Raw genomic sequence first — 26,954 nt, forward strand, 5'->3', positions numbered from 1 at the left:
TAAAGTGACGTCAGGAAACTGAAACTTCAAGAAATAGATAAAGAGCGCGCCCGGTGTCGCGGAGATGCGTGCAACACAGATGAGAGATGGGGATTAATGGTCTCACCAGGCTCCTGGAGACCTACAGGGAGGTTTACCGGCACGCCCGGCTCCGGGGGACCCGGCTGGTGATCGACGGCAACAACCTGATGTGCAACCTGTACTGCACCTCAGGTGAGACGCGCGTCACTAAAACTCCTCCGTCACTGACATAGAGGGGCCGCATAAGTTATCAGGATTAGATTATAAAAACAAAACAACCTGGTCGTTAGAAAGGACGGTAGGCAGGTGATGGAGGTGCTCTTTGAAACGAGGGATGGCGAGGGAAAGAGCATCAGGCTGGGATTCAAACCTGCGCTGCCTGCAGAAGGGCCGTGGTTGGATGCACAGATCTGATCAGGATAGGTGGAGGTTAAGATAACAGATAAACCAGCTGACAGGCGAGTCAGTTACTGGACCTGTTTGCTCCGCTCGTCCGTGCGGTATTTAGACTAACCGGTAAAGCCAGTATTAGCTCAGTACTTCTATGCTTCAAATGGACTCTTCACAAACCTCTGGGTCACATCACTGATGTATTTGTGCAGGAACCGGCTGCCACACTGGTCTAAATACGAAGAGTTCTGGTCATATGGCCCTTTTCCACTAGTATCTACTCAGCTCGCCTCTACCCGCCACGCCCCCGTCTTGCGCTTTTCCACAACGGTCCAAGGTGGGTGGAGCCGTGCCAAGCAGATACTTTTTCTGTAACCATTCTGCCGAGGTTCTAACCGGGCTGAGCCGGGACTATTTCTGACGTCACCACCCTCCACGCCTCTGATTGGTCGGGGGGCGGGGCCGTCAGACGTTTGAATCAGGAAGCGGGAGTCAGCGCGAGAGCGACTCGCGGCTCGCGGCGATTTTATTATAAAGCGCAAACGTCTGTTTGGTGATCCAACTCTGAGGTGCAGATGTTCATAAACCTGGTGGCTGAGGAGAGAATTAAAAAAGGGATGTAGGCGGGCTGTTTTACTCTCAGCCGCTCGCGGCTCCAGCTGATTTCTCATCTGGGCCGACACGAACAAAGGGGTTGCGCGATCGATTACGTCACAGCAGCTTCACCTCAACCCGCCCACTTCTCACCTGGCTGGGGAAAAACAAACGGGGACAAAACGGGTGGAGCCGGGATGAGGCGGGACGAGCCGTGTCGGGCTGAGTAGGTACTAGTGGAAAAGCGCCATTAGAGAGTCCGCATGTCCACAGCTGCTGGATGACTGCTTGTGTTGTTGCCAGGTTTGGACCAGAATTGTGGTGGGGAGTATGCATCGTTTGAAGACCTCATCGAGAGGTTCATCTCAGCGCTCAGGACCTGCGAAGTCATGGCGTACGTGGTTCTGGACGGAGGTTTGGACCCCACAGACAGGAAGCTGGAAACGATGAAAATGAGAGCTGAGCAACGCATCCAGGAGGCCCACCAGGCAGCGGAGACTGGTGAGAGAAAGGGAATCATCCCACAGATGGCCAAGATGGTCTTCAAACAGACTCTGACTCGACTGCAGGTTCCAGTGGCCCACTGCTTTGGGGAGGCCGACCAGGAGGTAGCTGCCCTCGCTGCTGAATGGAACTGCCCTGTGCTTTCCAACGATGGGGACTTCTTCATCTTTGACCTCCCTGCAGGGTTTCTGCCCATCACTCACTTCCGCTGGAGGGAGGTGAAGGGCAACTTGCAGAGCTACATCCCTTGTAAGAGCTACACAGCCTCTCGCTTCTGCGACGTCTTCCGGATCCAGCGCCAGCTCCTGCCCGCCTTCGCCGCCTTGGCCGGTAATGACTACGTGAAGCTGAAGACGGTCAGCTGGACTCAGTTTGCCCCGTGGGGAAGCAGGACCTCGCGTCACCTGGAGGGGCTGCTCTGCTGGCTGAGGGACTTCCAGCATCCTTGGGAGGCCGTGGTGGCGGCGCTGGGGCTGATGGGAGAGCTGGACACGAAGAGGAGAGAAGAGGTCGAGAGAGGACTGTCTGAGGGGATGACGGAGTACCAACTTCATCGGAGTTGCCTAAAACAGTTCTTCGACCACCAGGTGCCACCCCCTTTCCAGGTAATGATCCAAAACTGCTAGGGATATGAGTACGCGTAATTTTGTGAAATCATATTTTTATTAATACATTTTAATTATTAGTATTTCTCACATATAATTTCATTAAAGTTGTCTATTAAGGTGCAAAAACTCACAGATTAAAGCCACGTTAGGGCGTTTCCACTTCTGACCACCGGGGGGCGTTCAGAACTGAGCTACTGACGATACCGCACCAACGAGGGGGGATGGCCCCGAACCTCTTCACTCGGTCCCACTAGAGATGGACACAGTTGTGTGAGGCTGATGCATGAACGGTCCTACTATGAGCTGCCCCCGTGTGGCCAGAAGTGGTACTGCTTCCTTTGAATGTGCTTCCCTTGTAGGAAGGCTGGTGGTCCATCTGTTGTCTTTGTCTGACAACTACTGACTACATGGGGGTGTTATGAACTGTTGTCTCCCGCAGGGATCCGGTCTTGTCCCAGGCTGGGCCCGTCTGGCTCTGACGCAGACACGGCTCACCCCAAACATCTTGGACGTGCTGCAGCTGCAGAGGATGTTACTGGGCATGGCTGTGGAGCCCCGGGACCGGCCCAGCGTGTATGTGATCTCCAGGCCAATCCGGCAGATGATGTACGGGCTGCTGTTGGGCAGAGGGACGTCGCTGCAGGTGATGGAGCGAGACCGGGCCGGTTCGCAGCTGATATACGTACCGGTCCGACCAGCCTTCAGTAAAACCAACACGGGACTCAGACTCAGCTCGCTGCATGAGGTGACGCTTCTTTGTTCCAGGTTACGGGACACAATAACAACGTTGCACATGAATAAGCAAATGTCAGAGATTCATTTTAGCTCCTTGGAGGTTATTCTTTTCACATTTTATGATAAACGATTGATTCCCTGAAGTTTTACCATCCCGTTATCTCTCCTGCATCTTGGCGGCGCCAGGCGGAGCATTCTGAGCGTCTGCTGGTCCTACTGGAAGCTCTGGGTGTCACCGATGACTCTCTGAGTCTCCTTCCCACTCAGCTGAAGCTCCCGGTGGCCGTCACCTGCTTTTGGCTGCAGATGGCTCAGCCTCCTCCAGACCTGACCCTGCTGAAGGCGCTGCTGCTGGGAATGAGCATCGGAGTCGTATCCAGACCCAAAGCAGGTAAACGGGGCCGGATTAGGCAGCAAAACTGCAGTAGAACTTAATGAGATAGCAGGATAAACATTCAACCCATATCCAAGCAGCCCCTCCTTGAACCACCACCTTATTGTGGTGGAGGGGTTTGTGTTGCCTGAATGATCCTAGGAGCTATGTTGTCTGGGGCATTTTGCCCCTGGTAGGGTCTCCGATGGCAACCAGGTCCTATGTGACGGGCCAGACTAAGTGCAGTTCACGAGCCAAACAGAAAGGCTAAGAAAAGTTAAGTCGCCCAGAGGCGAACCCCTCCCTGGAGCCAGGCGTGGGATTGGGGGTTGAAGGCAAGTGCCTTGTGGTCTTTGCCCATGGGAGAGCTTGTGCGTGAGGTTGAGAGATACCGGCTAGTAGGGGTGTAACGGTATTTGTATTCGTCCCGTCCCGTCACGGTACGGGGGTCACGGTTCGGTTCACGCAGTCATACGGCGAATACGTCTGACTGAGTTAAAAAAAAAAAAAAAAAAAATCAATCATCGTTTTTTTTCCCCCTTATAAATATCAACAGTCACGTTCCATTACAGACCTAAATGTGTGCTAGTCTGTGCATATCAATACATATATGTGCAATTCATATATCATCATAAATTGTAGGCTATAATAACGATAAAATGTTCTAATTCTTAATATACAACTGTCCTGAACGCATCAGGGCCGTGTGCCAACGCGGATTGGCTGTAAAGCCTGATTTATGGTTCTGCGTTAAATCGACGCAGAGCATACGCCGTAGGGTACGGCGCAGTCTACGGCGAGGTTATGCGGCGACGCGCAACCTTTGCCGTAGGCGCTGCGTTGGTGTAACGCGGTACCATAAATCAGCCTTAACAGTCACAGTGAAGGAGATTAGCGCTAAAGTTTAAAAGAGGACTAAATTTGTACAAAGTTTTGAATGTTACCCCGTTTTCCACGTTACCTGGATTATTTTGGGTTATGGAAGAGTCAACTACCGTTGGTGAGTGAGTGTAACCTTCATAAATAATTTATTTATCAGTTTCTTGACCAGCTGCCTATTTTAATGAGCTTGTGTTGTTGTGAACGAGACCGCCGAGTCTATTCTCTGTTATAGAGCTCAGAAATGATGTTATAGACCGCTGTGTCTATATCTATCTAAATAGATTGTGTAATTTAGACCAGTTATGTTTTTTTTGTATTTAAATTGTATCAAAGAATGAACTGAGTCAGTCCGTGATTATCTGAGTTTTCAGAGTCATGTGATTGACAGCTGTCAGGCCTGTGTGTGTGTGTGTGTGTGTGTGTGTGTGTGTTCTTCTGAACAAGTTTGTGACTTTACTCTGCTTTCTGCAGCATAGGCCAATAGGCTGCTTGGCTCAATAAAAGTGAGAATAAATGTAGTTTGATGGGTAGGATGATGTTGTTGAACGTTAAAATTACTATCATAAGGCCCATGGAGAATGCTCCGCCCCCAGACGGCTCTGCCCATATGCAGCAGTAGCAGAGCCCGGGTTCAAGTATATATTAAAAGTGCTCGAGCCTCGTTACAATGTCCCATCCCGCGCTCACATAAACCAGTCCGTGGTAAAATTAAAAACACTAATGCACAAGTTAAATGTTTTATTCTATTTATTTTACACTTTAATAAGAGATGCTTTTTAGTTTTGTAGCCAATTGAACAAACTTTAACTTTCAAATGCTATGATCAAAATAAAGGAAGAAAAAACTCGTCTTATACATTTGGGACTTTTTGTATTTTTTTTCCCGTTGTACCGAACCCGTACCGAACCCGTACCGAACCGTGACCCCTGTACCGAGGTACGTACCGAACCGTGACTTGTGTGTACCGTGACACCCCTACCGGCTAGAGATAGTCGGGCTCACCTCCACACATAGCTTGGGCTCTGGAACCCAGCTCCTTGAAAGGGGCTGGACCCTCCACTACTCTGGAGTTGCCCAGGGTGAGAGGTGGCGGGCTGGTGTGGGCTTGGTTATAGCTCCTCAGCTCAGTCGCCATGTGTTGGAGTTCACCCCGGTGAACGAGAGGGTCGCTTCCCTGCGCCTTCGGGTCGGGGAAAGGTCTCTCACTGTTGTTTGTGCCTACGGGCCGAACAGCAGTGGGGAGTACCAGGCCTTCTTGGGGTCCCTGGGAGGAGTACTTGATGGTGCTCCAACTGGGGACTCCATTGTTCTACTGGGGGACTTCAACGCTCACGTGGGCAATGACAATGATACCTGGAGAGGCGTGTTTTGGCGGAACAGCCTCCCTGATCTGAACCCAAGTGGTGCTCTGTTATTGGACTTCTGTGCCAGTCCCGGTTTGTCCATAACAAACACCATGTTCAGGCATAAGGGTGTCCATCAGTGCACGTGGCACCAGGACACCCTAGGCCGGAGGTCAATGATCGACTTTGTTGTTGTTTCATCTGACCTTCGGCCATATGTCTTGGACACTCGGGTGAAGAGAGGGGCTGAGCTGTCAACTGATCACCACCTGGTGGTGAGTTGGATAGGCTGGCGGAAGATGAAGTTGGACAGACCGGGCAGACCCAAATGTATTGTGAGGGTCTGTTGGGAACGTCTGGCCGAGTCCTCTGTCAGAGAAGTCTTCAACTCTCACCCCCGAGAGAACTCACAGATACCGAGGGAGGCTGGGGACATTGAGTAAGTAAGTAAGTAAGTAAGTAAAATTTATTTATAGAGCGCTTTTTGTAGATACAATCACAAAGTGCTTTACATCAGGGATAAAATGCAGTAGAATATAAAACACACAATAGCACAACAACAGGTAACTTCACAGATGCCCAGGGAAACATCATCATCAGGGGAAAGCCTGTCTAAAGATATATGTTTTAAGTTCTCTCTTAAAACTGTCAGTGGACTCAATGCTGCGTAAGGTCAGTGGAAAAAGTGGTGGACCATGTTCTCTGCCTCCATTGTCGAAGCGGAAGCTCGAAGCTGTGGCGCAAGGTGAAGAAGCAGCCCAAACACACTCCGCTGCATATCAACAACTCAGCAGTGGAGGTGGTGGAGAGCACAAAGTTCCTGGGAGTGCACATCACCAACTCCCTAACCTGGACAGAAAACACAGGATCTCTGGTGAAGAGAGCACAGCAGCGCTTGCACTTCCTGTGCAGGATGAAGAGATGCCGTCTCCCCCCTCCCATCCTCACCACCTTCTACAGGAGCACAATCGAGTCCATCATGACCATCTGTATCTCTGTGTGGTGCGGCAACTGCACAGCAGCGGACTGGAAATGCTTCCGGAGAGTGGTGAGGACGACAGAAAAGATCATCGGGACCTCTCTGCCCTCCATCCAGGACATCAATTCAATTCAATTCAATTCAATTTTATTTATATAGCGTCTAATACAACAGAGTTGTCTCTAGACGCTTTCCAGAGACCCAGAACATGACCCCCGAGCAGTTATTACATAAACAATGGCAGGTAAAAACTCCCCTAGTGGGAGAAAAACCTTAAGCCAAACAGTGGCAAGGCAAAAACTCCCCTTTAGGAGGGAAGAAACCTTGAGCAGGACCAGGCTCATAAGGGGGGACCCTCCTGCCGAGGGCCAGACTGGTGGGTCAGGGAGACATCGTAAACATGTGCTGTCTGACGAGAGCCAACAGCATCATCAGAGACTCCACACATCCACACCATGGACTGTTCACACTGCTCAACTCTGGCAGGAGGTTTTGCAGTGCGAGATGCAGAACAGCCAGATTCTGCAACAGCTTCATCCCCCAGACCATAAGAATGTTGAACTAAAAAATGAAAGGATTATAATAACCAATTAAAATGACCAAACTGTTTTTTAAAAAATGTAAAGCTGCATATTTTATTTATTTTCATATTTTTAAGCACTCAAGCACTGTGACAGGGTCCAGGATTGGGGCATGGTCTGCAGGGGAGAGAGGGAGTGCGGGGGAGTGGCGCACAGGTGACACGGCTGGAACAGCTGATGGTACACAGGTGTGTCTAATCACTCTGTGTGTATTTCAGTAGTGTGCGGGCCCTGGAGACGAGAGAGGAAGGAAGCAGAGTGGAGCTCGACTGCAGCTCTGCTGAAGGTGCTGGTGCACATGTGTCTCTGCGGAACGAGAATAAAAACGTTTTCTGCACAAATCCCTGTGTCTGCTGTCCTGTCTGGTGACCCCGTAGCAGCGAGTCTTGCTACAAGCACCTTTTTAAGTTAAGTTAAAATTTAGTTTTAGTTAAGTTGAGTTAGGACGTTTTTAAACTGTATCATTATTTGCTTTTCTGAGCCAGAGGCAACAAAATTTCGTTCCCAGTGCACTGTGTGTTACATGTGTCCTGAAAATGACAAATAAGGGTTAAGGGATCGTATCATAGGTGCTTATTGTGTCGGCAATCCCTGAACACGGTGGTGGACACCGGAAGTAAGGGATGCTGTTAGCTTGATGAAGGAGTCCTACCAGGCCATGTTGGCCAGTGAGACTCCTGACGCAGTAGATAGTTACTGGCAGGCCAAACAAGCCACAGCTTGGGCAGTCCTGGAGGCAAAAACTTGGGTCTGGAAAGAGTTGGGTGAGGCCATGGAAGAAGACTTTCGCTCGACCTTGATGAAATTCTGGCAAACCATCTGGCGCCTCAAAAAGGGGAAGAGATATTCTGCCAACACCATTTACAGTGTGGGTGGGGAACGGTTGACCTCGATTGGGGACACTGTCGGGCGATGGAAGGATTATTTCGAGGATCGCCTCAATCCAACTGACATGCCTTCCATTGAGGGAGCATAAACTGTTGACTTTGGGATAATACTCATCCATCACCCAAGTCGAGGTCACTGAGGTGGTTCGTAAGCTCCTCAGTGGCACAGAGGGTGGAGGAGATCCGACCTGAGTACCTCAAGTCTCTGGATGTTGTAGGACTGTCTTGGTTGACACGCCAAGTCAAACCTCGGACTCAAAGGAATAATGCGGTTTTCGTTCCGGTCGTGGAACACTGGACCAGCTCTATAGCCTCCGCAGGGTGCTCGATGGTTCATGGGAACTTGCCCATCCAGGCCATATTTGCTTTGTGGATCTGGAGAAGGCATTTGACCGTGTTCCTCGTGCCATCCTGTCAGGGGGGGGGGGGGGGGCTCAGTGAGTATGGAGTCCAGGTCTGCTAAGAGCTGTTTGCTCTCTGTATGATCGGAGCGGGTAAGTCAGGTAAGTCAGACTTGTTCCTGTTCCTTGTTCATGTTGGACTCCGGCAGGGCTGCCCTTCGTCACCGGTTCTGTTCATCATTTTTATGGACAGGATTTCTAGGCGTAGCCAGGGGCCGGAGGGGATCCGGTTTGGGAACCACAGGATTTAATCTTTGCTTTTTGCAGATGATGTTGTCCTGTTGGCTTCACCAGACCGGGACCTTCAGCATGTGCTGGGGCGGTTTGAAGTTTGAAGCCGAGTGAGAAGCGGCAGTTTTAAGAATCAGCACTTCCAAATCCAAGGCCATGGCCAGCATCCGCAGTTATGCGGTTTGTGTAACGGACCGTAGTGGTGTGAGTAATGACCCAATGACTTGCGGATACAAGACTTATTTCTGCTGGACACTCCCTTAGAGATAGGGTGAGAAGCTCAGTCACTCGGAGGAGCTCGGAGTCGCCGTTCTTTCACATTGAGAGGAGTCAGCTGAGGTGGCTTGGGCATCTTTACCGGATCCTCCTGGACGCCCTTTTTTCTCTTTTGTGCATGTTTGCAGGCTGGAGCCTCGGGAGCTGCGTTCTGGCCTGTGTGTCTAGAGCGTCTAGAGACAACATCTGTTGTATTAGACGCTATATAAATAAAATTGAATTAAATTGAATTGAATTGAATGCATGGCTCAAAGCGGCTTCAGTTACATCTACACACAAACTAGCAGGTTACAGACAATAGTCATGCTGGACACGCCCCCTGTGACATCATCCACAGGGGTTTCTCCAAGAACCATAGAAATTATTTTTTTCCTCTCTTCCTGTTCTTAGCGGGTGGAACCAACATGCCTGGAACACACCCACCATGCCTAAACTGCACATAAACAACAACCAACTGAATATTAAACACAAACTTCAGATTATCTATGTGTGGGTGTTTGTATGTGTGTCAGGACAATGTCATGTCATGTAAGACTTCAAAGAGAGATAGCAGACGGGTGCTTTTCAAAACTGCGGGGGGAGGTTTCTTCCACCCAGTGGTAAGTGGAGGTGTTGGAGGCCTGATGGCCGGGATACTGGGAGTTAGTAAGGAGGGGAAGAAAACTGGCATGATCTCTCACCACCAGGGGTGGACTGGCCATCGGGCATACCGGGCATTTGCCCGGTGGGCCGATGGTGATTTTGGGCCGGCCCAAAAAAAAAAAAAAAAAAAAAAAAAAAAAATATATTTTTTTGTTGGCCCGGGCCGGCCCAAAATCACCATCGGCCGGCCCGATTTTGGGCTTTTTTTTTTTTTTGGCCCGGGCAGGCCCATCGGCCCATTTGATTTTGTTTTTTACCTGACAACAACTGGTACCACTGGCCGATTGGTTATGATGAGTTAGATTGGTTATGGGCTGAAGCCTCGCGCCCCAAGGGGCCTCGCGCCCCAAGGGGCCTCGCGCCCCAAGGGGCCTCGCGCCCCAAGGGGCCTCGCGCGCTATGGGCAGTTTTTTTTTTTTTTTTTTTTTTAAATTTTTTTTGTTTTCAAATTTTTTTTCGTTTTTTCCCTTATAAATATCAACAGTCACGTTCCATTACAGACCTAAATGTGTACTAGTCTGTGCATATCAATAAATATATACAATATATGTACAATGATGCGCGTGTCTGTTGTTCAGTACAACTGCGTCAGACCAGGCGCAGACACAAGGTGCTCTGATCCAGACGGGTGGAGTTGGAACAAACTGTCACATAATGTCGAGAGAACGAGACAGATTCAGGAAATTTCCATCAGGGGATGAAAAAAGAAAAAAAACTAAAGAAAATGGAAGAGTTTAATGCCTCTCTGAAAGGCTCGTTTGATAAATTTGTTACAAAAATCACCGATCCAACCGGGTCTCAAGCAGCCGTGGGGCCCCGCGTCGAGGCAAGCCAAATGATGATGAGGCAGGGGAAGTTATCGAGTATTTTGCTAATTGGAGAGTTAAAATTACGCTTATAGACACCCGATCCTACCCAAAAAACCCAAAAAATTTCGCGCGGGCCCCCCCCGGCCATTCCGCACAGGGCCTCGCAAATCTCCCAGGTAGCTCTGGCTGGAGTAGTCACAACATTAGAGCCCGTGGCTTATTATTGATATTATTATTTATACTATTTGAAGAATGATGATTTCATATTCAATATCTTATATATTCTATAAAACTAATTAGCAACTCCAAATTTAAGTTGCTTTTTTGACAGGGACAGTGGTGTTTGGATTCCTGATTGTCACTAAATTTGAATAATGCTGTGATTAATAGTGGGTGGATGAAATAATACATCAATCTTTTTGGAGAAATGTTTACCTACAGTGATGCCATCGCAGCAAAGACTTTGTGTACATATATTGGAAGAACCCACTGTTTAGGCAATTCATGGTCATTAGTTAGTAAAAACAGAGGCAGCGCTGCATTCCCCCTGTTTAAAATGGTCAAATATGATGATATCAGCCTGAAAATCACAGGACAGGAATCGCATCCCTTCATGATAAACAGAGGGGGAACGCATTCTGACAGCAGTATTTCACGCTGTCAGAATGCGTTCCCCCTGTTTAAAATGGGTTAATATATCATTGTAGATATCTGAAATGTTCTTTTTGACTAGGAAGAATTGAATTACAGATATCTGCAACACATATCCAGTCTAGCTATTAAATGTTAAAACGGCTTGCCATACAAGTTTGCTGGTCTACTCAGAAACAGTACTAAGTACATCTATAACGGGACTGGGGGGGGTGGTGTAGGTTTAGGTTTATTAGACAAGAACATACACACCAACAAGACAGTGTACAAGCGGTGTCACAAGAACGTTTGTTTTCATTCATAGGCTTCATTTTCTTTCCATCAATACCTGGTGGGCCGGTCTAGGCTCAAAATGCCCGGGCCGATTTTTTGTCCCAGTCCAGCCCTGCTCACCACCGGTACCTTTATCGTTCTGCTGTTTCCCACTCAGGAGCCAGTGGGCGGAGCTAAATTCACCGCACTCGCTCTAAGCTTTTGACGGGGAAAACAGGAGCACGAACTGCTTCAGTAGTGAGGGGACACGTTATATGGGTTCAGTTACACGGGCCCATAACAACATAATAATACAAACGTAACAGCTGTTGGTCTGCTTGAGAGACCATCGCCGCGTTACACAGTAATAAGCAAAAAAAACAACAGCAAACACAGTCAAGACTTTAAACGAACTCTGCCCAGACACAAGACATAGGACTGTGGCCCAACACCAAAGATGTTCTGTAGGCAGCAGATGTGGAAGCCCTTCAAGTTCCTGATATGCCGCTTGTATGGAGTCCTTGTTTCTGCCCCATAGATCAGAGTTGAAACACATAGTCCGTTGTAGACAGCAACCTTAATGCAGACCTTCACGTTTTGGCTCTCGAAAACTGTTGCGCGGGCATCCCAAAGCTGATGAGGATTTGTTTATGTGGGTGTGTATTTCTGTGTCGAAGGAGAAGTGTGGAGCCAGGATAGGTGCAATGGTCATCTGTTTTGAATGGAACACCATTTATGTGAAAGCTCCGGGGGGGGAGGTAGGTTGGATAGTGAGTTGGGACATGACTAAAGTTTTGTGAGTGTTGACTTATATGCCGTGTGGGCCTGGAGGTGTTGGATGTCCAAAAGGCTTCCGTCAAGACGGTATTCTAGGATGACACCATCCCCAGGGTCTAAGTCACAATGGAAAAGATACAGTATGTGATGAGAGAGAGAAAGAGGTTAAAAGTACCGGCGCCAAGACGCAGCCTTGCCTCACCCCAGTTTTTACTTTGAAGGACTCTGAGGAGTTCTTCTGTGAGGACTGTGGCGTGCATCCCATTGTGTGGTTGTTTCCAGATGAAGAGGAACTTGGGTGTTACCCCAGGTTTGGAGAGTTGTTTCCAGAGTCTTCTGGAAGCTGCATTTTGTCTCTGGAAGAACATCTTCTGAGATATGCTCTACCAATCTGTTGAGCATATTCTTTGCCAGGATTTTCCCTGCGATGGAGAGGAGATTCTACAGATATTCCCACAGATCACTCTGTCGCCTTAGTGTTTAAAGATGATGGTGATGTTGGCGTCCTTCCAGTCCTGTGCCAGTCCTGTGTGACGCGCCCACCGCTGCGTCACAGAAATTAAAAAGGTTCAATTCGAGCAGGCAGACGCGGCGCAAACACCGCTGCAGTCCGCTCTTGCAGCGCCGCTGAGCTCGGCATCGGAGCGGTCCGCAGAAAAGAGTGCGCAGTTTATCTTGCTTGATGACCAGCCCCTGTCAGTAGTGAGTAATGTGGGATTTCAACTCTTAATTCAACACCTCCAGCCTCGCTACGTTATGCCTAGTTCTGTTCTCACCACAGCAGCACAGGTTGCCACTGGCAGTAGAATTTATCTGACTTTGGAAGTCATGACTTTTATTTATGGTAACAGATGTCAAACAAAGCCTACTTTGAGTAAATTTGTTCTTAAATTTGCTTATTTTTTTTATTTAAATTTGCTTGATTTTTTTATATTGGCTTTTTCATGTTAAGATGTTATTTATTTTAATATCTAATAAATGGCTCAAGTTTTGTCATAATAACCTACTGCCTTTTCTATGATTCCACACTACAAAATAAGTACTAAAAAAAGTGAAGTGAAGTGGTCAGAACAGAGAGATGCTGGTATCGGATCGGTATCGGATCGGTACTAGGGCTGTGGTATCGGTATCGGATCGCAAGTGAAAAAGTTGGATCGCAGCATCCCTACTAACATACAACTTCTGTCGTTCTGATTGCATAATCCCTGCAGTGACTTGGACATGTGAGCTGTCATTGGTTCTGTTGGCCGTGGAGACTCCTCTTTAGCACCGCCGTAGTGGCTCCCTAGAGCTTTTTCAAAAATGTTTGACCTTTTTTTTCTTCCTTTTTTTCTTCTTTTTCTTCTTTTTTTCCTTCTTTTCTATTTTTTTCTTTTTTCCCTTTTTTCTCTTTTTCTTTCTTTTTTTCTTCTTTTCTTTCTTTTTTTCTCTTTTTTTTCTTGTTTTTTTCTTTTTTCTCTTTTTCTTTTTTTCTCTTCTTTTTTTCCTTTTTTCTTCCTTTTTCCTTTCCTTTTTAATCTCGACATTCTGACTTTTTTCTCAAAATTTTGACTTTATCTGGACATTCCGACTTTTTTCTCTACATTTCGACTTTTTTCTCAACATTTCGACTTTTTTTTCGACATTTCGACTTTTTTCTCGAGATTGTACTTCAAAATTAATCTCAACATTTCAACTTTTTTCTCAACATTTCGACCTTTTTTCTCGAAGTGCATAATGAAAAAAAAAAATCTTCCCCCAGTTATAGCTAACATAGAAACATGCAGCATGTGTTGCCTTCATTCTAAGGCTTATACAAGACTTTTCATTTTTTGCGGCTCCAGACATATTTGTTTTTTGTGTTTTTGGTCCAATATGGCTCTAAAACATTTTGGGTTGCCGACCCCTGGCTTAGTGGAACTGGGGATTAAAGTGTTGAGACGATCTGGAACAGACTTCTAGAGAGGTGGGGTTCACTACATGAAGTTGAAGCGGTATGAGCTCGTGCCCCTGCGGATCAGCAGCTACATGTCCCAGCAGCACCGGCCGGTTAACGGGCCCCGGCGGACCTCCATGTTTCTGGGTTGATGCATCAGTGGGCGAGGTTCTTCAGCGCAACGTGAGCTCAGGTTGGTTGATGACGGGTGTCTCTGTGCTGCAGTGTATCAGACGGGAAATCACCGCGGAGCAAAGAAGCCGGACGTGGGCGTAGTCTACGCTTTCAACCAATGGCAGGCGTGCCTGAAGGACAGCGTCCACCTCAACCAGCTGCTGGGCTTCCCTCTGCCGGAGCCGGAGATCGCACGGTGAGACTTTGGGCCAATCCCAATACACCCCCTACTTTATACCACTAGCCCTCACTCACTACCACTAGCCCTAAAAATAGGTAGGGCCCTTATAATCTTCCCTAGGGATTGGGACACCACTTGCTCCGTAAGCGACATAAGCGACTGAGTAGTTACGTTTGCACATACGTCACACCATATCAGGAAGCCCAGAGATAAAAACTGTTTTAATTTCAGCTGTAGCGCTGTTAATATGCCACTTTATTAAGTTTTAATATTTTTTCAGGTGTAAAAGTAACCGTTAAGATCCCCAACCTGGGCTCAGTTTATCCAAATAAACTGTTAAGAAATTTGATCCTAAGTTTTCGGGGGATGAGATGGGCCGCCGGCTCGGGAGCTGATTTATGGTTCTGCGTTAAATCGACGCAGAACCATACGCAGAGATGTGTAACCTACGCCGTAGGCTCTGCGTTGGTGTAACGCGGAACCATAAATCAGCTTTTATTCTGGCGAGATCTGAAAAAACGACCAAGCGAGTGATTATGTACATTCACTGAGTGAATATTATGAAAGTAAAATATATATTTCTCGCTAGAAATGTAATCAAAACGCATTTTTATGCAGAAACTAACTAAAAATTTTGATTTTATTCACTAAAAAATAAGAAACGTCCGCCATGTTTTTTGATTCAGTCTGCAAATGATGACGTAAAGCATTCTGGGAAATTTTCTCAGGCCCTCGGTCGCGAAGTCAGCATCTGAAATCCCTCGCTCTGTAGGGCTAGATTGATACACACTAGCCCTCGTTATGTCCACTAGCCCTCGTTATGTCCACTATCCCTACATGCAAAGAGGAATTGGGACACCACTACCCTCACGGGAACGTGCAAAATTTAGGGATAGGACTGAAAAGTAGGGGTAGGGGGGGAATGGGACTGGCCCTTTCACCAGTTCCTTTTGAAGCTTAGGCCGCCTTGGTCCGTCTGACGTGATGGTGCTGCGTCATCACGTCAGACGGACCGGCGGCCTGAAGATGAGACGTTGTTGTTGTCCAGGTTGTATCAGGGGACGACTGTCCACCAGCTGGTGGACAGGATGAGGAGCCGAGGGAAGCCGAGGGCCTTCCTGAAGAGCCTGACCAGCGGAGAGCAGTACCACAGGATGCTGTCTGTGGTCCAGTTACACACTCGCGGAGCTCCGGCGGGCCGCCGGCAGGAGCCAGGGCTGCCGCCAGACCTCGGCGCGGACCTGAAGAAGCTGTTCCTGCAGGACGGCGATGAAGAGGCTGAAACCGAAGCGTAGAGCGTGATCAAAGTGGAGGAGGAGCTGCGACTGGTGGACCCGCTGTTAGTCAGAACCAGTGTTGATTTTGGCAGCCATTTTACAGGACTGTCTCAGAAAATTAGAATATTGTGATTTTCTGTAATGCAATTACAAAAACAAAAATGTCATACATTCTGGATTCATTACAAATCAACTGAAATATTGCAAGCCTTTTATTATTTTAATATTGCTGATCATGGCTTACAGCTTAAGAAAACTCAAATATCCTATCTCAAAAAATTAGAATATTCTGGGAATCTTAATCTTAAACTGGGTAACTTCATGTGCTGATAACTATGATCCAGCTGCCACTCAGGAAGGTTATTATACCAGAATATCATCTATAGTCAGAATCAGAATCAGAATCAGAAAAGCTTTATTGCCAGGTCAGACATAAATCAGACGAGAGAACTTGACTCCGGTTTACACCGATGGCACCATTAATACGGACGCCATGGACGTCATGGATCTTTTCAAAAATCATAAGTAAGTTTGGTCACCTTGAGTGGTTCTGATATCTGGACTGGAATATGGACTAAATAGGGCTCACAGAGAACTCTCTGTTGTGTTACTTTGGTAGCATATATACTAAAATTGGAATGATACAGAGAAGATTAGCATGGCCCTGCAGTCCTCACAGCAGGAGACCCTCTGCATGCATTTACGCACATGCAGAGGTTCAGTGATGGACATAAAGGTGCATTAACAAACTCCAACGAGCCTCACGGGTTTAGAGGGGGGTGTTTTATTGATTTTGTATGTTGCTAATAGACACCTGAAACAGGCTGCTTTTTGTCTTCATTTGTTAAGTTTTTAAATAAAACATGAAGATTGTAATTTTTGAACACTTTAAAACGACATAGTTTCACAATAAATGTACTTTTGGTGTAAATATTCAGACACTGGAGAAGCATTCCCCCTAAAGATAAAGAGAGTCAACAGGATGACTAAAATAATCTGACTGTACTTTCCAGAAAACTCAGAAAACCAGCAGGTTTCACTAAAACAACAGACTTTAAAAGGTTCTGTTTCATAAAGAGAGTTTCTGATCATCCACAAAGTGTCAGCTACGGAGACATAGAATAAAACAAGAAAAAAGCAGCATAAATTGATGGTGGGAAGATAATTCTGAAAGACTCGTCTCTTCAATAATCTTGGCTTTAAATATTTACTTGGCATTTAAATGTTTTTGTACATGGAAAAATATCAAAAAGAGAGAAAGAAACAAAAAACTTCACCCATTAAAAAGCAAAGCAGGTTCAAATGCCTTCAGACTAAACTACTGTTTTCTACAGAAAATATGTTATTTTCATATGACACTTGACTTATGTTTGTAAATATATCTAATTTGTGTATTGTAGATAATGATAATAAAAGATAAAAAAATATATAATAAAAATGATAAACTGATAAACTTCAGATGACTGACATCTAGTGGTACATTTGTGAACTGCAGACTAATAACTGGGATATTTTTCATGTCACATTAGAATATAAATATAAAAAGTAATTGTGATTAAAATGTGATCAATTTATTATAATTTGGTTAAATTTAGAAATTTTTTTCAGTTGATGAGGAAGATCTGCTGGAGATGTACAGATCTTAATCATTAAGGTGGATTTCTCTGTAAATACCCCCCACTAGTGAATATCCACTTTTACACTTCTCTCAAGTCTTCGTGAGCTTTCAGAAAACTGTTGTTGTACAGTGAAAATCTGGAACCTGGGTGAATGTAAAGGTTGGAGAGAAGATGGAGGACTTGAGAGCAGATTGTAAACATCAGGAGAGGAAGCTTCATCAGTACGTCCTTCAGCAGATTGTTAGGACCCGGCTCTGCCGGGGTCGGGGAGTCGCAACAAAGGGAATCCAGACAAGTTGTAAAATGTGAATCACAGGAGTTTATTGTAAAGCCAAAGAAGAAAAACAAACAGGCACACAGTGGGTAATGTATATGAACAGAGTTGGGGGTGGAGATGCTGCTCAACACAAAAACACATCAAAAAGTCCCCATCTGAAAATAAAAACTCAATGATCCCGACGTGACTAAACACTGGTCTTCTGGAGACAAAAGGGGAGCAGCTCCATAAACTAAGTACAAAAGGATCATCCAAACAGCTGTTTATACACAAAAAGACATTTACTAAAACAAAATCCTACCTATCCCAACTCCGGGCCAAAAGCTATCAGAACTAACCAAACAAAAAGTGAAACCAAAAAGGCCGTTAGTTTAACGTGAACAGTCAACTGAAAACCACAGAAGTAAATCAGAAGGTAGCAGAGCTACAAAGCTATAAATAAAGAGCTAACTAATAGATCTAACTATCTATACAATCACCCACAAGCCATCAGTACAATCATCAGGTCCCCAGGTTGAGGCTGTAGCTGAGCAAACAGCTGCTCTGAATGAACGTTGACTGTCTGGAATCGTTTCACTGATCATATTGATTGGAAAAAAACTTGGATGCTTCCTAACAAGTTTTTAATCACAAATAAGGTTAAGGAGGTCTCTTACAAAATCATACATAAATATTATCCTGCTAGCCATTACATGCAGAAATTTAAAAAGGACATTAATACAAATTGTTCCTTCTGTAATTTACATCCAGAAACAGTTGTTTGTTTATTCTGGCTTTGCTCTCATTAGAAAAAACTATGGGCAGATATTAGCAAATGTATTATTGACTCTTTCACTATAGATTTTAATTTACATTAGGAAAATGTTGTTTTTGGTTTCCATTGTTACCCTAAGAAAGAAAGAAAGATGTTACTTTTTGATAAATCTGTTTTTATTTCTTGCCAAATTTCATATTCATAAGAGTAAATTTTCAAAGAAAACCCCTTGCTTTTATGTTTTCCAGAAAGAAATGGAACTTTACTTAAAACTAATCACTAAATCAACAAATGAAAAGGCTATTAAAACTGTAGACTTGTGTAATATGTATAATCTTCTTGAATAACTAACATCACCCCTGGCACATGTTCTTTATTCTAGTTGTATACTGTTCCTGTCTACTATTCTTTGATCATTCTTTTAGATAAAGTTTTAAAAAAAAATGAAGGTTGAGTGTCTTTTATTTCCTGGATATGGGGCGGTGATTGGATGTGCTGCAACCAATGGGGAAGCAGAGATGAAGGCGTGTGGACCTGGACCAATCCCCTCCGAGCACAGCTGGGGGAACAGCTGCAGCTAAAGCCTGAATTATGGTTCTGCGTTAAATCCACGCCGTGTCTACAGGCTGAATTATGCTTCTGCGTCAAAATGGCGCCGTGCCTAAGGCGTGTGTTTTGGGTCGACGCAGACGACACGCCATCACCTGCGGCGTCACTGACGTCACCTCCCGAAAATTGTAACTACGTGTCGAGGAGACGCCGACCACACGCAGACAGAGAGGGCTGTGATTGGTTCGCTTGAAAGCAACGCATTTCCGGTTTCCGGTTTGAATCAGTAGTGAACTTCCAGGGCTCTTTTCTTCGTTTATATGTGATTTTTTTTTTGTTTTGGTTTTTTGCACAATAGTTGTCCTTATTTCTTTGATTTACTGTGACCGGAAAAAGTCGGATAAACCATTCAGAAAAAGATCATTAACTAGTGGCCGCGTGGGGTACTGCACCGCGACCAAATGAAGAGACGGAGAAGTCAGAAGGGTTCAGCACGGCGTCACGGCTGCGGCGTGTGCTCTGCGTTGGTTTGACGCAGAAGCATATTTCAGCCTTACGCCGTCACCGTGACGCCGTCGTGAACCCTCCGGACTTCTCCGTCACTCCACAGTACCCCCCGTGACCGCTAGGGGTTCGCGATCTTTTCCTGAATGGTTTATCCGACTTTTCCGGTCACAGTAAATCAGAGATAAGGACAACTATTGTGCATAAAACCAAAACAAAAAAAAAAATCACACATACACGAAGAAAAGAGCGCTGAAAGTTCACGACTGCTTCAAACCGGAAACCGGAAATGCGTTGCTACCAAACAAACCAATCACAGCCCTCTTGGTCTGCGTTGGTCTGCGTCGCCTCACGCATAGTTACAATTTTTGGGAGGTGACGTTAGTGACAGCGTAGTGACGGCGTAGGCACAGCGTCGTTTTGACGCAGAACCATAACTCAGCCTTAACAGCCCTTAAAAAGAGAGGATTCAATTACACGAGGACTGATGAAAATGTATCACCTGAATAAGCCTGACAGACAAGTTAATGGCTCTAGAGCCATTAACTTGTCTGTCTCTAGAGCCGCAGGCCGCAGTCTCTAGTGGCTCCCTGGAGCTTCTTCAAAAATGTTTCACCTTTTTTTTTCCTTTTTTTTCTCTTTCTTTTTTTCTTTTTTTTCTTCTGCTTTTTTCCTCTTTTTTCCCTTTTTTTCTCTTTTCTTCTTTTTTTTCTTTTTTCCTTTTCTTCTTCTTTTTTCTCTTTTTTCTTCCTTTTTCCTTTCCTTTTTAATCTTGACATTTCGACTTTTTTCTCAACATTTCAACTTTTTTCTCGACATTTCTACTTTTTTCTTGAAGTGCATAATGAGAAAATGCAGCATGTGTTGCCTTCATTCTAAGCCTTAGAATCTAAGGCTTATACAAGACTTTTCATTTTTTGCTCCAGACATATTTGTTTTTTGTGTTTTTGGTCCAATACGGCTCTTTCAACATTTTGGGTTGCCGACCTCTGCCCTAAAAGAATGAAAACAATACGCTCGGCTCCAGCCACAATTTCCCTAGAAGAAGAAAACAAGACAGTTGGCAGTTGGACATGTGAGCTGTCATTGGTTCTGTTGGCCTTGGAGACTCCTCTTTAGCACCGCCGTAGTGGTTCCCTAGAGCTTTTTCAAAAATGTTTGACCTTTTTTTTCTTCCTTTTTTTCTTCTTTTTCTTCTTTTTTTCCTTCTTTTCTCTTTTTCTCTTTTTCCCCCTTTTTTTCTCTTTTTCTTTCTTTTTTTCTTCTTTTCTTTCCTTTTTTTCTCTTTTTTTTCCTTGTTTTTTTCTTTTTTATCTTTTTCTTTTTTTCTCTTCTTTTTTTCCTTTTTTCTTCCTTTTTCCTTTCCTTTTTAATCTCGACATTCCGACTTTTTTCTCTACATTTCAACTTTTTTCTCAAAATTTCGATTTTTTTTCGACATTTCGACTTTTTTCTCGAGATTGTACTTCAAAATTAATCTCAACATTTTGACTTTTTTCTCAACATTTCAACTTTTTTCTCGAAGTGCATAATGAAAAAAAAATCTTCCCCCAGTTAGGCTATAGCTAATATAGAAACATGCAGCATGTGTTGCCTTCATTCTAAGCCTTAGAATCTAAGGCTTATACAAGACTTTTCATTTTTTGCGGCTCCAGACATATTTGTTTTTTGTGTTTTTGGTCCAATACGGCTCTTTCAACATTTTGGGTTGCTGACCTCTGCCCTAAAAGAATGAAAACAATACGCTCGGCTCCAGCCACAATTTCCCTAGAAGAAGAAAACAAAACAGTTCGCTCCAACTAGCCCTCCCCTTCAATCTCAGGATATCTGCAGACCTGGTGCAAAGTGTACCGGGTCATCTGACAACAAAGAGGACAGGGCTCGGAACAGGCTGAGGTTCACATGACATCAAAAGTAAATGAGTAAAGGTACAAAATAAATCAAACTGGCCTTTACAAGTGAGATTATAATGAATATAAATGAGGCTGCATGAGTATATATTTTCCCTCTAACAACGTCATAGAGACTGGATCAACACGTTGAATATTTAGCTTTTCCAGACTGTGCAGTTTATGTTTATAGTGTAATGTGTGTCCAGGTATGGGTTTCTCCACTCCTGCAGCTGTAGGTGTGTTAATGCTGCTGTCTTCTCCCCCTCTCCTCCCTCTTGGTTCCTCCTCCACAGGCTGGCAGTCAGTTAGCAATCAGGAGGTTGGGGATAAAGAGGAGGAGAAGGGAAGTCCTCTCTCACTCTGGGGCAGCAGTAGCAGGTTTGGTTTGTTTCATTTTTGGGAACAGGTAACCCTTATTTTTCCTCTGTCCATAATGGCAGAGTTTTCTTTTAGTTTGAGTTGGAGATTGCCGGTAGTCCTGTTTTGTCGGTTTGTTTTAGGTTACAGGTTTACCTGGTTTTTCTTATTTAGTGGGGAAAGTGCATGGTCCGACGGCCCATCGCGTGGCTGGCCCTGTGCTTACCCCTCTTTTGTTCTTTTTGGCCGGGATCTCCATCTCCTTTTGGTTCATTACTTTTGGGTTAACCTTTTTCCTTGTTTTTCTCCCCAACAATACAATAACATTTGATTTCAACCCTTGAAATCTTTGTGTGGAGTCCTTAATATGTTGTGGTCTCATTGAGCCTAATTTCTTTACTTTTATGAGGCCGTAACATATATGGAGGCTCGTCCACTTTTGATGTGCTCTGTAGGCTACTGCTGATTATTTGATGCGCTGCTGCTGGTTTTTTGTTCATGTGGTACCGCAGATAGGCTAAGTGTTATCTTAGGTAAAACACAAAGAGGCTATTGTGTTTGTCAAGTTATGCTTTTTTTCTGACCACAACTCTGCCCAAACTTTAAAAACTACTCGATCGATTGTAGAAGGATGGAAAGGACAATTTAAATCTTCTTAATCCAAAGTTTTTATTTCCTTGAAGATGGGTTTAGTTTGATGGTTTAAATGGGGATAATGGAATGGGATAAAGAAGAGTAGGTTGATAACCTTTAAGATGAAAAGACATTAATTAGACTCAATTTAAACAATCAGTAAGCATGTTTCCTTTAAGATTTCTAAATAATACATGTTACTCAGTGTTACACAAACATTTAAACTTCTCAAAGTTAATTTCTTAACTTAATCATTTCTCAAATTATCAATATTAACTAAAAACATAAAGTAACATCATGTTTAACTACTTTCAATAATTCATATATGCTTAAATTAGCATAAACAAATTAAGTCAACTTAAATTGCCTTGGACTTACTAAACTAGAAAACCAATCACGTCCACATTCAAAACTGGTTCTTTCCTACCAGTTGCGTCTTTAAATGGATCAGGTGTGTGTGGTCAGGAGTTGTTACCAGGAGAGAGACGAGAGCTATCCATAGACATATAAAGGCTAGATGACTCGTCCGCGCTGCTGCCAATGCAGAGCGACGTCGTCACACGGCGGCCATCTTGCCACAGGAGAACTCGCTCACTCATAACATTGTGTTTAATGGTGCATGTACTGCTTAAACAACCTTAACTTGCTCAATTCTCAACAGATTTTCAAACAGTTTGGTTTGTTATGAACGTCAGAGATGTAGTTATGACACTGCATACTTGTGAATAATTATAAACATTGAAAAACGTACTTTTATATGAAAATAACCAGAAACAGATAGCCATGACATGGTATTTATATTAAATCAATATTTCTATAGTATTCTTAGTAATATTTACATTATAACATATATATATATATATATATAATTATTACGTGTGTGTGTGTGTGTGTGTGTGTGTATATATATATATATATATATATATATATATATATATATATATATATATATATATATATATATATGTATGTTATAATGTAAATAGAAATATTACTAAGAATACTATAGAAATATTGATTTAATATAAATACCATGTCATAGCTATCTGTTTCTGGTTATTTTCATATAAAAGTAAGTTTGTCAATGTTTATAATTATTCACAAGTATGCAGTGTCATAACTACATCTCTGACGTTCATAACAAACCAAACTGTTTGAAAATCCGTTGAGAATTGTTCAAGTTAAGGTTGTTTAAGCAGTACAGGCACCATTCCTTCCTGGGAGCACCAGCACTTCTGTGTGTGGTCGCCCTCTGCTGGTTTGGAGTACGAATACTTGGTATTTGACACAACAGTGTCGCAAACTGTGTCAAGAGTTGCATTGCGTGCTCGACACTTTCTTTTTGTTTGCTTTATTGCCTGTTGTGTCTTTGAGTGCGATTAGGCTCCTAGGCTGGAAAAGTTATCAATGGTTATTTTTATGCTCCATCAACGGTTGTCAATAGCGTATGGTTTGCTTGATACTTTTTTTTTTTTTTTTTCTCTGTTGTTGTCTTGCCTAGTAATGAGTGTGTGGGTGTGTCGGTATACTCGCGTGGATGCTGCATAGCTGCTGCTGTTTGATTTGATTGGTGTTTGTGTGATCAGATTGTGCCTGAAAATGGACTTTAAACTGTGTGATTTTTCTAGAGCAGCCAACGCTTGATTTATTTCATCGCTGCACGAAAAAACCGAGTCCGATCACACCACCCATGACTCTCTATTAGGGCCTTCGCACTGTCAGTGCTCGGGCCCTAAAAAGTGTGTGTGTGTGTGTGTGTGTGTGTGTGTGTGTGTGTGTGTGTGTGTGTGTGTGTAAACATCAATGCGAGCGGTGTTTATAGGTCACGTTAATGAGTTGTGGGTGATCAGAAGAGCCATGGAGTTTTAGAGTCTCTATACAACTGTCCTTCAATGTAAAGTTTGTCTACAACTAGATTAGCGTGTTTATTGTTTTGTCTGTGTTGTTTGTAGATTGGGTACAGTCCTTTGCGCCGTTCGTTTATTTCACGTGGGAATTGGTCGTTAAGTCCATAGTGTGTGCTAGTGATGGGACGATGATACCTCAAGCAGTGTATTGACAATAAACAAACTGTGTCGGCACTGTATTGATACTGTGTTGGTCACCCAATAGCGACCCCTGCAGTAGTTATTAGATCATTGCAGGTAAAGAAAGTCCTTGTTCATGTAAATGCTAAAACTGAGTTGGTATGTAAAATATAGCAAATTAGAGTAAAAATTCAGAGTTACAATTTTTTAACTTATGTGCACATTTGTCAACTTAACTGTTAAATCATATAAAATAAAACACAAAAAAGTGATTAGTTCATGAATTTTTATTGAGAAACAAAAGTTTTTGGAGTGTCTTTGCTCCAAGGTGATTTCTCCTCTTACACACCAGCTCCCCAGCCTTGGAAAATACGCTTTCACATGGTACAGACGATGATGGTGAGCAGAGAGTTTTAAGTGCAAGTTGATGAAGATGTGGGTATATTTTCTTGTTCCATTTCCAGTATTGCAAAGGATCTTGGTTTCTGGGTGTGTTTGTTTCTGCCAGGTAGCGTTGGACTTCAATAATGGCGTCAGCTGTTGCGTTCCTCGTCTTCTGGGTCTCTGCAACCTCCATATCTAGAGTTTTCCAGAGATTGTGCCCTAAAAAAATAGTTAATCATTACTTTATTATCACATGATATATCATATCACAAAGTGCCACATACATGTATTTTCATACCTGAACTTGGTTCTGACCCATGTGAAGAGCTCGGCTCTTCTTCTTTTGGGTCAGGCTCTTGGCTCCTCATTTCTTCTGCACATTCTGACTGTAGTCTCTTCACCGCTTCACTTGCCTTTTGCTGACTAACAAATCCATTCTTTTTTAATTCTGGGATCTAACAGTTGCCAGAGTCATCACACTGAGAGATTCCATGCGGCAAATAGCGTCAGTTAGCCGCTTCCTCAGGTTTTCAGCCAGTTGCTGAGCAGCTGTTTTTGTCACTGTGGTGGCCTGATGTTGAAGCTCAATGTGGAGCATTATCATCATGGGAATGACCTTCGATCCAGAGACCTTTTTCCTCAGACAGTTCTCTTGTAGCTTGGTCAAAAGGAGCAAGAACCCTGAGCATCTCTTCAATGATCTGACATTCTTCTGGAGTCAGTGGAGTGATGTCAGGTTTTAATGAGGCCAGTGACACCCAGACTGCTCAGTCATTCTTTCAAACATTTGGTAGGTACTCTTCCATCGTGTTGGCACCTCGTTTATTCATTTATGGCCCGGTGTTCCCAGCTGTTGCTGTATTTGAGTGAGCTTCTCTTTAGCAGTCACGCTCGATGGAAAGTATGTCACAATGTGTCCTGTTTTGTTGCGTATTTCAGTTATTGTTGGGATTTGATCACATGATTTTCTCACAATTAAATTCAGGAGATGGGCTATACAAATGGTATGCTGTATTTGCAGCATTCGAGCACATGCAGTCATGTTTGCTGCTGCATCAGTGACGAGACACCTGACCTTTCCTGCTACGTCCCACTCCTCCATGAGGCTCCTTTTCACCGTGGCAAGGTTTTCTGCAGTGCTTCTGAGGAAAATGCTGCACTGCCAAGCCTGATGAATGGAGTTCATGGCTTTCTTTGTCCACATAGTGGCCAGTAACAGCTAGATATGCCTCCATGTTCATAGACGTCCACATATCAGCTGTTAAAGTAACAGCAACGGCACTCTGGAGGTCCTTTTTGGTTTTCTCCTTTTCCTCCTCATATCTCTGGCTCACCAAGTCCTTGATGGTCTGAAAATAACCATACAAATACTGTTACACCCATAAAATATACTTATATAGTTAGTACAAACATATAATAAAAATTCTTAAACATACCTTCCTGCTTGGTAGAGCATATGAGGGTGCAATAAGCTTCAGGAGCTCCTGAATCCCTCATTTTCAACAAAGCTGAGTTGCTGACAGTCTTTGATCATATTGACCACTGCCTCATCCACTGCTTGCTTGTTAGGAACTGCAAGCCAACTATTTTGTCAAAAGCTTAATTCACTAGCAAGGACCACGCCATCAACGAGATGCGTTTAATTGATTTATTGAGAGATGATGGCGACGGTGATGATGGCAATGATGATCCGAGGTTCGGTCGATGCGTTGTGGGGAAGCTGGTAGGGGATCCGCCGCAGAGCCCGGGCAACGACGGCCCCCAAAACCGATTACTTAAGGAGATGAGACTGAGCGGATCTGAGGTCGCTAAGATCTGAGCGAATGTAGCGGTGATAGGTTTGGGAGGACGAACGGCCCATGAGCTGTATGAGGTGCTCTGGGATGCCGTTGCGGGAGGCTGAAGTGGCGGCTCCGATCCTAAAGGAGTGACCGGAGTAGTGCGTGGGAGAGATGCCAGATAAGGAGAGTATCTGACGGAAGTGATGGTGAAACCAGAATCTGGTGACGGCTGTCCTGACTCGGACACGAAAAGAGGATCTGTCGAAGACGTGCTCTGTGATTTCCGGAATGACAAGTAGTTGGCCAGGGTCTCGAAAATATAAGATAAGAAATCCTTTAATAGTCCCACGGAGGGGAAACTTGCATATTACAGCAGCAAAGGGGATGGTGCAAAACACAAGAGGCATCAATATCACACAGTAGTAGTAATAATAATAATAATAATAATAATAATAAAACACTATAAACAGTATATACAATAATAATAATGAGAATAAAAATAAATAAGAAATACTAGTATGTAAAAAATATCAGATGGATATTTACAGATGTTATTTACATAATTGCATGTTGCATAAAATTATATTGCACATTATTTCCCTTATGTACATTTATTGTCAGGTTGTATGTGGTCTACTGTGAGCAGTGCTGGTTGTGTAGTCTCACAGCTGCAGGGAGGAAGGACCTTCTGTAG

General features: G+C 44.2%; 1 protein-coding gene and 1 pseudogene across 1 annotated transcript; both read left to right on the forward strand.

The window, feature by feature from the left end:
• Positions 1–86: 86 nt before the first annotated feature.
• LOC133440819 (protein asteroid homolog 1-like) lies at positions 87–18,491 on the forward strand. The gene is made up of 6 exons (XM_061718141.1): positions 87–213; positions 1,309–2,114; positions 2,557–2,862; positions 3,039–3,243; positions 14,077–14,221; positions 15,255–18,491. The coding sequence occupies exons 1-6, from the start codon at positions 87–89 to the stop codon at positions 15,499–15,501; spliced, it is 1,836 nt and encodes a 611-aa protein (XP_061574125.1). The 3' UTR covers positions 15,502–18,491.
• LOC133441278 (U6 spliceosomal RNA) lies at positions 16,088–16,185 on the forward strand (annotated as a pseudogene).
• Positions 18,492–26,954: the final 8,463 nt, after the last annotated feature.

Source organism: Cololabis saira, chromosome 3 (assembly GCF_033807715.1).
Source record: "Cololabis saira isolate AMF1-May2022 chromosome 3, fColSai1.1, whole genome shotgun sequence".
NCBI classification, from domain to species: Eukaryota; Metazoa; Chordata; class Actinopteri; order Beloniformes; family Belonidae; genus Cololabis; species Cololabis saira.

What these genes read in the sequence shown, in the direction of transcription:
- LOC133440819 (XM_061718141.1), top strand. Translation starts at nt 87, where the DNA reads ATGGGGATTAATGGTCTCACCAGGCTCCTGGAGACCTACAGGGAGGTT. An exon ending in AGGTGCCACCCCCTTTCCAG is followed by an intron (nt 2,115 to 2,556) that starts GTAATGATCCAA and finishes TGTCTCCCGCAG; the next exon opens with GGATCCGGTCTTGTCCCAGG. An exon ending in GACTCAGCTCGCTGCATGAG is followed by an intron (nt 2,863 to 3,038) that starts GTGACGCTTCTT and finishes TGGCGGCGCCAG; the next exon opens with GCGGAGCATTCTGAGCGTCT.